This window comes from Cervus canadensis, chromosome 9, assembly GCF_019320065.1.
Source record: "Cervus canadensis isolate Bull #8, Minnesota chromosome 9, ASM1932006v1, whole genome shotgun sequence".
Taxonomy (NCBI): Eukaryota; Metazoa; Chordata; class Mammalia; order Artiodactyla; family Cervidae; genus Cervus; species Cervus canadensis.
In genome coordinates this window covers 76,136,620-76,151,208 of record NC_057394.1, presented here as the reverse complement: position 1 = coordinate 76,151,208, position 14,589 = coordinate 76,136,620, and the positions used below count along the sequence as shown (strand labels likewise).

General features: G+C 36.3%; 1 protein-coding gene across 6 annotated transcripts in view; it reads left to right on the top strand.

Annotated features, from left to right (window-relative positions):
- Nucleotides 1-14,589, top strand: part of PDS5B (PDS5 cohesin associated factor B) — a 172,379-nt gene that overhangs the window by 134,172 nt on the left and 23,618 nt on the right. For all 6 annotated transcript variants that reach the window (XM_043477450.1, XM_043477452.1, XM_043477451.1 and 3 more), the window contains exons 24-26: nucleotides 6,162-6,285; nucleotides 12,016-12,220; nucleotides 14,438-14,552. In XM_043477450.1, the coding sequence (XP_043333385.1) occupies nucleotides 6,162-6,285; nucleotides 12,016-12,220; nucleotides 14,438-14,552 (444 nt within the window). The remainder of the gene's footprint in view (nucleotides 1-6,161; nucleotides 6,286-12,015; nucleotides 12,221-14,437; nucleotides 14,553-14,589) is intronic.

The following is a 14,589-nucleotide window of genomic DNA, read 5'->3' as shown; positions in this document are numbered from 1 at the left end:
TTGTGTCACATTTTAAATTCCACATATAAGTGATATCATATGGTATTTGTCTTTCTCTTTCTGACTGACTTTGCTTAGTATGATAATCTCTAGGTCCATTCATGTTGTTGCAAATGGCAGAATTTCATCTTTTTGATGGCTAAGTAATATTCAACTGTATACACATACCATATCTTCTTTGTCCATTCATCTGTCGATGGACATTTGCATTTCTGTGTCTTAGCTATTGAAAATAGTGAACATAGGGGTGCATTTATGTATGCTGTGAACATCGGGGTGCATTTATCTCTTTAAGTTTAGTTTTGTCTTGGTGTGTGCCCAGGAGTGGAATTGCTGGAACTTTTAGTTTTTTGAAGAACCTCCATATTGTTTTCCGTAGTGGCTGCATTGATCTACATTCCTACCAACAGTGTAAGAACAGTGTCCTACCGAAAGTGAAGGAACTTTTCTTCACACTCTCTCCAGCATTTGTTGTTTGTATACTTTTTAATGATGACCATTCTGACTGGTGTGAGGTGGTACCTCATTGTAGTTTTGATTTGCATTTATCTAGTAATTAGCAATATTGAGCATCTTTTTATTTCTTTTGTAGTGGTTTTTGTCATACATTGACATGAATCAGCCATGGATTTACAAGTATTCCCCATCCCGATCCCCCCTCCCACCTCCCTCTCCACCCAATTCCTCTGGGTCTTCCCAGTGTGAGCATCTTTTCATGTACCTATTGGCCATCTGTATGTCTCCTTTGGAGAGATGTATATTTAGATCTTCTATTTTTTGATTGGCTTGCTTGTTGTTGAGTTTTACGGGCTGTTTCTGTATTTCGAAAAGAAAGCTGTTATTTGTCACATCATTTGCAAATATTTTCTGCCTATCCCTAGGTTGTCTTTTCATTTTGTTTGTGGTTTCCTTTGCTGTGCAGAAGCTTGTAAGTTTAATTAGGTCCCATTTGTTTATTTTCGCTTTTATTGCTATTGCCTTGGGAGCCTGACCTGTGAACACATTCTGTGATTTATGTCAGAATATTTAGGCTTTCTTCTGTGAGTTTTATGGTGGTGTTTTTGTGTATGGTGTGAGAGTGTTCTTACTTGATTGACTTACATGCAGCTGTCCTTCTTTCCTGGCACCACTTAATGAAGAGATTGTCTTTTCCTCATTGAATATTCTTGCTTCCTTTGTCAAAGATTAACTATTCACAGGTTTGTGGATTTATTCTGGGCTCTCTATTCTGTTCCATTGATCCACGTGTCTGTTTTTGTGCCAATAACATAGTGGTTTGATTATGGTAGCTTTTTTGCATTGTCTGAAGTCAGGAGGACAATGCCTCCTGCTTTGTACTCTTCCTCAGGATTGCCTTGGCAATTCTGAGTCTTTTTGGGTTCCATTTACCTTTTAAGATTATTTGTTTTAATTCTGTGAAAAGTCTCATGGGTAATTTGATAGGTGTCGCTTTAAATCTGTAGATTGCTTTGAATAGTATGGTCATTTTAATAACAGTATTAACTCTTTCAATTCAAGAGCTGGGATGTTTTTTCATTTCTCTGAATCATCTTCAGTTTTATTTATTAATATTTTGTATTTCTCAGCATATAAGTCTTTCATTTCCTTGGTCAGATTTATTCCTAAGTATTTTATTTTGGTGGTACAGTTTTAAAAGGGATTGTTTGTTTACACTCGCTTTCTGATATTTCATTGTTGGTGTAAAGAAATGCAGCCTGTTTCTGTATATTAACCTCGTATCCTTCTACCTTGCTGAATTCATTTATCAGTTCTAGTAGATTCTGTGTGGAGTCTTAAGAGTTTTCTATATCGTATCATCTGCATATAATAATAATATTTACCTCTTCTCTACCAATTTGAATACCTTTTATTTCCTTTCCTTCTCTGCTTTAGCTGGGACTTCAGTACTATGTTGAAGTGAAGTGGTGAGAGTGGGCATCCTTGTCTTTCTCCAGAGTCTACTGGGAAGGCTTTCAAGTTCTTACTGTTGAATATTATATGGGCTGTGGGTTCATCATAAATAGATTTTATTATGTTGAGCTGTGTTCCCTCTGTACTCATTTTCATAAGGATTTTGTATCATGAGTGAATGTTGACTTGATTTATCAAGTGCTTTTTCTGCATCTGTTGACATGATCATGTGGTTTTAATCCTTTCTTTTGTTGATATGGTGTATCACATTGATTGATTTGCATGTGTTGAACTATCCTTGTGATCCTGGGGTGAATCCAGCTTGGTTGTGGTGTATGACCTTTTTTATGTGTTGTTGAATTCAGGTTGCTGATACTTTAAGAACTTTTGTGTTTATTCATCAAAGATATTGACCTGTAATTTGCTTTTTTGATGGTGTCTTTGTCTGGTTTTGGTAACTTCATTACCAAACTTCAGGGTGATGGTGACTTCATAGAATGTCTCTGGGAGTGTTTTCTTCCTATTTACTCTTTTGGAAGAGTTTAAGAAGTTCTTTTTTGTATGTTTTATAGAATTCCCCATTGAAGCCATCTGTTCTTAAAGTTTTTTTGTAGGGAGTGTTTTTGGTTTGGATTTTTAAATTACAGATTCTGAATCAGTTATAGTGATTGGTCTGGTTATCTATTTCTTCTTGCTTTTTAGTGGGCTGTATGTTTCTAAAAAGTTGTCCTTTTCTTCTAGGTTCATAGTATTCTCTTTCATTACTGTTGTTCATAGTAATTCTCTTTCAGTTTCTATGTATTTCTGCAGTTTGAGTTGTGATTTCTCCTCTTTGATTTCTTATTTTGTTTATTTGGGTCTTTTCTTCATGGTGAGCCTGGTCAGAGGTTTGTCAATTTTTGTTTGCCATGTCAAAGAATCAGCTCTTGGTTTTATTGATTTTTTTTTTTTTTGGTATTGTTTTTAAATCTCTGTTTTATTTCCTCCCTCTCCGATCTTTATTATTTCCTTCCATCTGCAGACTTTAGGTTTGTGGTTTGATGGTTTTCTTTAGTATTATTCTTGTATTCTCTTCTTTTTGGTTTTTGTTAATCTGTTGTTATGTTTTTGATTTGTGCTTGCCTTGGTTTTCAAATACATTAAACCCATTCGTATACCTACTTGCTTTAGATTGGTGGTAATCATACAAACTGAAACACATTCTAGGAAAAGACAAATCTATATTTTCTTACTCTCCTCTCCCACATTTTATAATTTTGTTGTCCTTTTACATCTTCATAGTGACACTTTTGCTGTTCATTTTGGTAATCATTGCTTTCACAGTAATTTTATTTTTTTAAAGAATTTGTGTACTAATAAAAAAATTAAAAAAAAAAAAAAAGAATTTGTGTACTTATTTCAGTGACTTACTTTCCAATTGTGATTTTCTTTTTCTTATAGTTTCTTGGATCTTTTCTACTTAGAGAGGACCTTTCAATATATCCTTTTAAGATAGGTTTAGTATTGTATTCTTTAAGTTATTGTTTGTCTGAGAAATTCTTTCTCTCCTTCCGTTCTAAAGGATAATCTTGCTGGGTACAGTATCCTGGGTTGCAGATTTTTCACTTTTGGACTCTGACTATATCTTGCTGCTCCCTTCTGTCCTGCAGTGTTTCTGTAGAGAAACGAGCTGATAGCCTTTTGGGGGTTCCCTTGTAGTTAACTCTTGTTCTCTTGCTGCCTTTAAAATCCTCTCTTTAACATTTGCCACTTTTATTATAATGTGTCTTGGTATAAGTCCTCTCTTTAACATTTGCCGCTTTTATTATAATGTGTCTTGGTATAAGTCTGTTTGGATTTATCTTGTTAAGGGCACTTTGTGCTTCCTCTATTCGGATATCTATTTCTTTCTTTAGGCCTGATAAGTTTTCAGTCATAATTTCTTCAAGGACATGTTCATTCCCCTTTCTCTTTTTTCTTCCAGAATCCCTGTCATGCATAGATTTGCATGCTTCATATTACCCCATAGGTCTCTTATATTGCCTTTTTTTGGGGGGTGTTGTCTGCTGATCTACTTGGATAATTTCCATTTTTCTGTCTTCCAGGTCACTTATTCCTTCTGTTGTCCATAGCGTTTAGTTCAGCTTTGGTCTCTTCTAATGAATTCTCTGTTTTTTCCTTGGCCCCTGCTTATAGTTTCCAATTCCTTTTCACAGTAATCTGCATCTCTATCAGTGGCCTTTCTTAATTCCTGTAGTATTTTCATTCATTTTCTCCATTTTGAATTCAGTGTCTGTTAGATTGAAGAAGTCTGTTTCATTGTTCTTCCAGGGGAATTCTATCTTTTAATGGGGAGTGCTTTTTCTGCTTCTTTATTTTACTTTTATTTCTTTTGCTCTGTGAGTTTGTAACAGTTACTTACTGTGGTCTTTGAGGGCTGTTTTTATGTTGGGATGACCCTGTGTAGCCTGTGTGAGTTTAATATTTTTTGGTGTGAGGGCTGTTTTTTAGTATGAATGCCTACAGCCTGTTTCTTCCGTGTATACTGGCCATTATCCCCTTGATAGGAGCTGTGACAGATGTTGTAGTGACCAGAGCCTGCACAGGATATTGACCAGGCCTCCTCTTTGGTCTGTGATTGTCACTGCCCTGTTGGGGCAGGGTCTGCTCCCAAGTTGTTTGGAGTAGAGGACCCCAGATCCATTTCTGATCTGCAGTGCAAGGGAGGTAGGATTGGAACCCTCTCACCAGGAGAGCCACTGAGTGCTGTTCCACTGGAGCTGTATGTACCTGTGAGTATGCTCTGTTGTATCACCTTCACCTTTTGCCTGAACTCACTGTTGTTGGCACTGCCTTCGCCTCACCTCAAGCGTGGATATGCTGGCAGTTGCTCTTGGTGTCTCTCAGGAGTTGTTTTCACAAGGTCACCAGTGCAGATACACTGAAGTCAAGTCCCAAGACTGTAGTAGTTGCATACCTGGACCTGCTGTGGGAGCTGTGGAGGCACTGCAGACCCTGGCCTGGCCCGCCCTCAAGTGTACGAGCCCACAAAGCCCACAGCTGCTAAGGCCAGACCCGTGCCCCCTGCAGGAGCTCTCGGGTCTGCGTTCTTGAACTAGTCTTCAAAAACGTTGTAATGGACAGAGGAGCTTGGCAAGCTGCATTCCATGGGGTCACAAAGAGTCAGACACGACTGAGTGTGTGTGTATACACACACAAAGTATTTTAATTACTTTTTTTATTTTACTAAATTCCAACAAGGAAATCAGACTTTCCTTAGCAGTGGTTGAGTGAGTTATCTTATAATAACTACTTGGAATATTGCTATTGATGAACTGAAAATATCTCTGCAACCTGTAACTTCAGAACCTCATTAATGTTAGCATACATTCAGTAAATATTTTTATGTAATTGTTAGAAAGCTAAAGGAAGAGTCTTAAACCAACTAGATCTTTAGATCTTGGAAGATTAAGATTTGTCTCTTTTGCATCCTGGAAGATTAATTAAGATTTGCTGCTTTTTTTTTTTTTTTTTGCCTCTTTTACATCCCTCTCAGTATGGTGTATATGTTGTATGTATAGTAAATAATAATGTTTTACTATGGAGCTATGTAGGGAGTCCTAATTAAGGAGTTACAACTTCCCCACTTACAATATTTCAGTGAATCAGTAATTCATCTGATATGTCTCTGTATTAGGAAGGATTATTTAAATATATTTATTTACTAGTTAAGAATTTCCTAATTGCTGAAATATATCCCATTTTACAATAGATTTTCTTCCCTTAAAAAGAGGCTCTTGATAATATTTCAAAATTGAATACTAGCTAAAAATAGTAATTTTTAAAATCTACTGTACCTGCTTTTATGTTAACTTCTTTTGTACTTTACACCATAGTTTTAGTTGAATGATCAGCAAGTTATGATATTTTGTGCCCAATACATAAGTAAACATATATCCCAAGAAAAGTCCATAGTGGAAGACTTGAGACCTAACAACTGAACATACAGATAGATTTGTCCTAGGCTTGTCTGAAAATTTTCTGTGTAGAACAAGAGAATTCAATGACTAGCTTAGACTTGTGTTCAAAGAAGAATTTTGTGCTTTGGACACCATCTTCCAAGCATAATATAGTGGTCAGTATCACTGAATTGTTTTATGCCTTTTTTTTTTGGCCAGAGGAATTTTTATAAAGTTAGATATACAAAGTAGGAATGTTCTTGTGCAGATGTACAGAAATCTAATTCATATTCTTTCTTGCTTATTTTTCAGTAAACCAGATATGTCACGCCTGAGACTCGCTGCTGGGAGTGCAATTGTGAAGCTGGCCCAGGAGCCCTGTTACCATGAGATTATCACGTTAGAACAGTATCAGCTGTGTGCTTTAGCTATCAATGTAAGGAAAATGGCTTGTTGTACAGAACATGATTCTTTGTGTTCTTTGACTTTTAGTACTTGTGGTACTTCAGTATTTAAAACATCTGTTTATTATGATTTTAGTTTTGGTGCTGTTATTCAGATACTTGACTAGGCAATATGAGAAATGAGATTTTTGCGAAACCCATAATTTTCTGGTTTACTATTTCCTCTTTAATTTTGGAGGTAACCTTATTTTGCCATAAAATGAGAGTTGTTTAAAAATAACATATTAAATTTGTTAGAAAACAACATATGTAATTAATTTTTCAAATTGGTAGTACTTGGAGTCTATCGATTTATTGGATTCTTGGTATGATATTTCTCAGGGTATTAGTGGTATTGGCTGTTCAGTAGAAATTAAAAAAAAAAATTAGGACAAGTATGGATGTTAAGAGAGATGGACTTTGTTTGAAACTTGCTGTATAGTAAGTATGTGCAGATCATTAGTTAAATGTCCACTCTGTCCAGAGAACATCCATGCTTGTTAAATTCTAGAGACTTTCTTTTCTAGCATACTGTATATGTTACTGTCTCAGTCACCAAACTCCCAGTGTGAAAGTTCAGATTACCTAAGTTTAAAGGTTGTTTTAGAATTCTGTTGACTGTGAAACATGTATTAATTGTAAAATGTTAATTATTAGCACATTCTCACAACTTAAAAATATGGGATTACCCTATTGTAAACAAAGCTTTGTCCTAATCTGGTTGTTCCTTTCAACCACAGGCTTGTCTCTGCTCTCTTCTCCTCTCACTCTCACCTGCTCACGTTTTAGCATTTGCTTTCACTGTTTTCCAGAAATGATCTAATTAAGTCCCCCAGTCCAGTGGTCTTAATCTTTATTATACATGTCCTTTTGGCATCATTTGACACAACTCTTTGCATGTTTAATTTTTATTTTTTTAAAATTTATTTATTTATTGCACCTCTATTTTTGAAATACTTTTTTTTGGCTTTTGTCTCCTGATTTTTGTCATACTTCACAACTACATTTTCTGGCCCTTCTCAAGTTTCTGGACCCACTTCCAAAGCCAAACAGAAATTTGAAACTTTTATTTTCTGAGAACGTAAGACTGAATCTCTTCCAAATCTATTCTTTCCTGACATGCAGAGAATCTCAATAAACATTAAGTAAAGGTGAATGGCATTTCTTAGACCTAAAAGCATGATTTATATTTGACTGTTTGCTTGTGTTTGCACCTTGTTACAAAAGTACAGATAATTCTGTCCTTTGATATCTATTACATCTTTTTTATTCATACCTTCTTAACCTTAACCATTCTGATTGCTGTACCCATCGTTAGCTGTCATCTGTGCTGCTGGGAGACTTTCTCTATGGTGTGTTAAATTTCCCTATCAAGTTCCGGTCATGTTATTCCCCTGGTCAGAAATATTTATGGGCTTGTACTCATAAGAAAGAAAACTTGCATATATTTTACCTTGCCATTCAAGCCCTTCTAATATTTGGACCCACATATACATTTAAAAATTCTGTTTAGCACACCACCCTTTACCTGTGTTTATTTCAGTGAAGCTGAACTTTTTTCTTTCTTTTATGTACCTGTGGTTTGCCTCCCTCTAATTTTATTTTCACCCTCTTCATTTATACATACCCAAATCCAACTCTTTCTGCAAATCAAGGCTCAGACACAATCTTCTCCATGAAACTTGCCCTTATTCTTACAAGAGATTTCCTTTGGATCCCCTACAGATTTTATCTACAGTCCTGATACGTACTTGCCTTGTGCTTAGTTACATGCCTGTGGTTTATTTGTATTTACTTGAGTTGAGCTCTTTAAAGGCAATGTTGTATCTCAGTGGCCTTTGTCATGTATTTGAATAGAAACTAAATCTGGAGGAATAAAAATTCAGTAATACAAATCTTGAAAGCAAAAGTGGCCCAGTCGTGTCCAACACTTTGTGACCTCATGGACTATACAGCCCGTGGAATTGTCCAGGACCGAATACTGGAGTGGGTAGCCTTTCCTTTCTCCAGGGGATCTTCCCAGCCCAGGGACTGAACCCAGGTCTCCCTCATTGCAGGCAGGCAGATTCTTTACCAGCTGAGCCACCAGGGAAGCCTTTGAAAGTCAATCAGTCATGTCTGACTCTTTGTGACCCCATGGACTATACAGTCCATGGAATTCTCCAGGCCAATCTAGGTATTTTAGAATTTGAATGCACTTCATGAAAATTTACTGTGTACCTCTATGTGCTTTGCATTGTTCTAGGTTCTTCAGATACAAAGGTGAGTCATGGCTACAGCCCTTAAGAAGATAACCTCTTAGGAGAACAGAATATATAAGTGCTGTTAATACAATGCAATACACATAATAATTGAACTATTTACAAGATACTACAAATAACTGAGAATAATTTATACTTAAAAAGTATACTTTGCTGTACAGCAGAAATTAACACAAAAGTTTATTTAATATGCAGACTAAAGTGAATTTCTTAGTAGCACAATAAAAGCTTTGATTGGAACTTTATCTCAGAAAAATATTTGGTAGTATAGATACCATCTTCCTTATGTTGAACCAGTCACTGGTTATAACCATAAACATGAAAGTATCAAGTGTCTGCTTTTTTGAGAGTGTGTTTTTCCTGATAAAAATTGTGTCACTCTGTCCTCTGCTTCACATGTTTTTATAACTTAGTCAAAGTGTAAAGCTTTACTTCATACTTTTAATAGCCTTGTTCAGCTGCTCAGTTGTGTCTGACTCTGTGACCCCATGGACTGCAGCATGCCAGGCTTTCCTGTCCTTCACCGTCTCCTGGAGCTTACCCAAACTCATATCCATTGAGTCAGTGATGCTATCCAACCATCTTGTCCTCTGTCATCCACTTCTCCTCCTGCCTTCAATCTTTCCCAGAATCAGGGTCTTTTCTAATGAGTTGGCTCTTCGTATCAGTGGCCCAAAGTATTGGAGTTTCAGCTCCAGTATCAGTCCTTCCAGTGGATATTCAGGGTTGATTTCCTTTAGGATTGACTGGTTTAATAACCTAGTCAAAAGGATAAATCTGTTCTTTACTTCATATTATTTTTTATAAGCTAGCGTAAAGGGTAAATCTTTGCAAAAACCAGAGCAAACATTGGAAGGCTTCCTCATTTCGCAGGAGCACATCTTTTAAATCTTTATTTAGGTGATTCTCTTTAGCTGTACCCATTGTATCATCGTTCTTGTCAATTTTCTCATCTTTTGTTGTTAAATGTGTCAGTTGCTTTGCATATGATTTGACAGTTTTTTTCTAACATTATCTTAATGATCTTTTGAAACTCTCCTACCTTTGCTGTGATTCACGGTTGACATTGTAATTAATTTGCATTGTACTATTAGATCTTCAGTGATTACTGAAAGAATGACAAAAACATGGCCTTGGAAATGTATCTCTGTTGTGTGGAGGGATATTTGAGTGCTCTTCAGTGTTTTGTTGTTGTTTGTTTGCTTGCTTTATTGAGGTATATTTGATTTACAGTGTTGTGTTAGTTTCAGGTGTGACGAGTATAGTGATGCCGGTTGCTTCTGCAGGTTATATTCCACTATAGCTTATTATATTAGATAATAGTATTGAGTGAAAGTGAGAGTTGCTCAGTCATGTCTGTCTCTCTGCAACTCCATAGACAATAGCCCCCAGGCTCCTCTGTCCATGGAATTCTCCAGGCAAGAATACTGGCATGGGTAACCATTCTCTTCTCCAGGATAATATTGACTAGTTTGTAACTATTAATCCCATACTTCTAATTTGTCCCTCTCCCACTTGTTTAATATTCTTACAAATAGCTTGTTCATTTGTGACTATATTTGTGATGTATTGACTTTTACTTATATTGTTTGTTTGTAATTGGATATTTTCATAATGAATAATTGGATACTGAAAATTCTTCTCCTTATAGGAGTAATAATGAGGAAGGGGTGATATAAGTTTAATTTTGTTTTGTGGAGTATAAGGATAGATAATAGTAGTTCTGTCTATTGATTACTATTTTTTTTAATTGAAGTATAGTTGATTTATAGTGTTGTGTTAATTTCTGCTATATAGCAAAGTAATTCAGTAGTGTGTATATACACACACACACACACATTCTTTTTATATTCTTTTCCATTATGGTTTATCACAGAATATTGAATGTAGTTCCCTGTGCTATTCAGTACAACGTTGTCATCCATTCTGTATATAATGCTTTGCATCTGCTAACCCCAAACTACCATTTCATCCCTCCCCCACTCTACCTTCCCCCTTGGCAACCAACCATAAGTCTGTTCTGTGTGTCTGTTCTGTTTTGTAGATAGGTTCATTTGCGTCTTATTTTAGATTCCACATATCAGTGATAGTATCTGTGTTTCCGACCTACCTACTTCACTTAGTATCATAATCCACAGGTCCATTCATGTTGCTGTAAAATGGCAATATTTCATTCATTTCATGGCTGAGTAGTATTCCATTGTATTTTTGTCATTCACCTGTTGATGGACCTTTACGTTGTTTCCAGGTCTTGGCTATTGTAAACAGTACTGCTATGAACATGGTGGTGCAGGTATCTTTTTGAACTATAGTTTTGTCTGATTATGTGCCCAGGAGTGGGATTACTGGATTGTGTGGTGACTCTATTTTCAGTTTTTTGAGGAATCTCCATACTATCCTCCATAGTAGTTGTACTTGACTACTTTTTTTAAACTGGCTGTTTGGTATTGTAATAAACTGAAGTTTGAAGTAAATGAAAGAAGATGCACAAAGTAAGGATTTAAAGATAAGGGCAAGATGTTGCAACCTAGGTTTTGAAGAAAAGCAAACACACATTATGTTCATTGATGGAATGTAATAATGAAAGTCTTTTTGTATCTCATATATGGTTCAAAAATCATACTGAGCTTTTCCCTATAGTTTAGAAAAAATTCTCATAATCTGTAGCAGACATTGTGCTAGGTTTTGAGGCACAAGGAGGAATAAAATCACAGTGCTTGGCTTCAAGAAACAGCACTGCATAAGACAGGTAAACCAGTCCTTTTCATACTGTGTACTAAATGCTAGGCTGGAGATAGCACAGAGTACTAGCAGAGCACAGTACTGGATATGCACAGAGGGTTTGGGGTAAAGATAGTGATTTCTGGAAGGTATGGGAGCTGTCCTTGAAGATGAGGACAGGTTAGCTACTAGAGTGGAGGTGGGTGGTTTAGGAGAGCGAGTAGTGTGAGAAAAGCAGGCACAGTGATGAGCAGTTCATTTTTAGAATTAAGAGGAACGTGATGTTGCTGAAATGGATTAAGTAACTCCTGCCTTCGGAATTGTGCTTTTTAATCTGAACAGTTTTTTTAAATGATAGAACTAAATATATAAATTGGACAGAGTTTTATCCTGCTCAGTAAATGAAAAAGGTAAATGTGAGATAGTGTTCAGACTTGTTTTTATATACCTCATTTAAGTTAAGGTGGATTAATATTTACTAGTTTTTTATCTATTTTAAGAGTGCGTTCAATGTGTTCTCACACAGGTAGCTGGCAGTCATTTTAAGGTCCAGGTTACCATGCTGACGTCCATGTTAATTTGTCCCACCTCGGTCCTATGCACTGGGGCACTGGTTGTGGGTACTCATGCTGTTTATTCTAATTACCTGATAGAGTGGGTTTCCTATCCAGAGTCGTTATTTCCTTATTTGTCGTTATTTGATACCATGTAGGTAACATGTGGAATAATTATGTCTTCCAGGATGAATGTTATCAAGTAAGACAAGTGTTTGCTCAGAAACTTCACAAAGGCCTTTCTCGATTACGGCTTCCACTTGAGTATATGGCAATTTGTGCACTTTGTGCAAAAGACCCTGTAAAAGAAAGAAGAGCTCATGCCAGGCAGTGTCTGGTAAAAAATATCAATGTGAGACGCGAGTATCTGAAACAGCATGCAGCTGTTAGCGGTAAGCTTGTGTGAAAATGAAGAGTGTACTTTCCCATCTTGCCAGTTTCAGTTTTGTGGAACACAAAATGTTACTGTTGTTTATTATATTCTAATTAGCCCTCATTAAGTAAGTTGTTATTACTGTTTTTCAGTAGCAACTTTTCCTCGTAAAAGGTTATTTTAAAATACAAATGCATGGGTATTTAAATATCAACCTATAGTTCTTGATGCAACTGACTAAAAGGCTAAGGGGAAAAAGCAGGAACTTTGGAGGTAATGAAACAGTAAGAGGTACATTTATGAAGATTGTCTAAGTACTCTTTTAGTTTAAAAAAGTCCAGGTCTTTATCACCTGTAGCTGACATTAATATCAGGGTCCTGTGTGCCTTTTTAAAATCTGCTTACGTCACTCCGTCCACACTGTTAGTTTTTGTGTCCCTGACTTCTATGACTTGATCAACAGCATTAAAAGCCATCCAGTTACGCAAGTCAGAAGTCAGAGGCATTCCTCATGCCTTCTTTTTTCCTCTCATTGATCACTAAATCCTCTTAATTCTTCTTTTGGGTGTCTTCACTGTTTCTCCCCAACTCCCCTATCCTGCTGTATTTCACTTGGATTAGCATATCTACTCCTAACTAACTCCCTGTTTTAAATGTTTCCCTGCCTCCAGCCAAGCCACACCACTGTCAAAATTATCTTCCTAAAACAGATCAGTGCTTGAAACCTTGGTTGGCTCCTTTCTGCTTAGAGGATCAAGTAGAAGCTCATTAGCATGACCATTTGTAGTTAACTCGCAGCCTGAGTTTTAAACTTTCCCTCTCGCTACTCCTGAATGTAAATTCTTTGCTCCTTGTACTCTGGATTATTTAAAATTTGTGTAGCCAGCTTTTTTCTCTGTTGTCAACTCTGTCTGGAAATTGCTTCCCCCTTCTGGCCAAACAAATAAACAAAATCAAGGAGAGAAGTTTGCCCCTTGTGAATCCTTTAAAATACAGTTTTGGGACCCTCTTTCTCTTCCTACTTCACCTTAGGGGTTCTGGAGTTACATCTCACCTCTGCCATTTACTGGTTGTATTTGTGTTTATGCAGTCTGAGCCTTGGTTTCCTTTTTGTAAGATTGGTATAGTTTTACTTGTATCTTATGGTAGTTATGATTAAAGAGTTATATATATAAAGCACCTGGCATAATGCATGGTCCAAAGAAGTACTCAGAAGTTATTAGCTGTTCTTATTTTAGGGTACTGTCCATGGTGCATGGTGAAGTGGGGCTTCTGTCCTGGTCCTGTCTGTGCTCACTGTGAGGTCTTTGTCTAGTATTATGCATTTTTATATTTAAAATAGTAAGCCCTACTCAAATATTAGGTCTGGAAAAGAGTAAGCACTTAGTACATGTTTGATAGACTTTTAATTCAAATTTCACTGAATTTTGAACCTTGTTACTTTTTTCTTCTGTACCTACCTTGAAATGAATATTACATACAAGCTTATTCTCTTTGAGTTCAGTGATAGAAATAAAGAAAATTTGGTGCCTTGTTGACACATACATTATTTTATTCTAGACTGAACAAAAATTGCAAGACTAGGAAGTATAAAAAGAATTGCTCAGAGTATGAATCTTGGTCTTTTGAGTAACCTTTATTAAAACTAATTAGGATTTCCATTTGTATGTGTAATGGACTGTACTGATCTCAGTCAAAATATTAAAACATTTGAATTTAAACTGAAAAGATACTTCATTGTTATTTAAAATGCCCTAGAAACAATGTCTGTTCCTTTCTGTCAGTTTTTATGTTGCAGATTGTATTAAATAGTATCAACCTTTACTTCCTATTTTTGTGCCATACTGACTGAAAGATTTACTAGTTGTTTTCCTTTTGCACAGCAACTTACAAGGGAGTGTTGGACAGAGAGTTACTAATAAGAAAAATAGATTTTATGTTCCTTAGTGTTGAGTATAGTGTGGGTCACTTTTTTCTCATATCTGTTGAAACTTGAAATGTTTATCTGTGTAGGCTCAGCACAGGGTGCATTTAGTGGGCGTATCAGTGTTGGCCGTGATGGGCGATGGAATGACCTTTATGAGGTGCCTCAGCACTGGACCTCTCAGTGTGTTTTTCTTCCAGCGATATTGTGGTAAATTATTGGGATGCAAGAAATAGACTATCAGAGAGAGAAAGAGAGTGAGTAAGATTTGGTTTTCTAACCTGGATGTTTTTGTTTTGTTTTATTTTTCAGAAAAATTACTGTCTCTTCTACCTGAGTATGTTGTTCCATATACAATACACCTTTTGGCTCATGACCCAGATTATGTCAAAGTACAGGATATTGAACAACTTAAAGACGTTAAAGAGTAAGACTTTTTCCATCCCATTTTCATATTTTCTGAA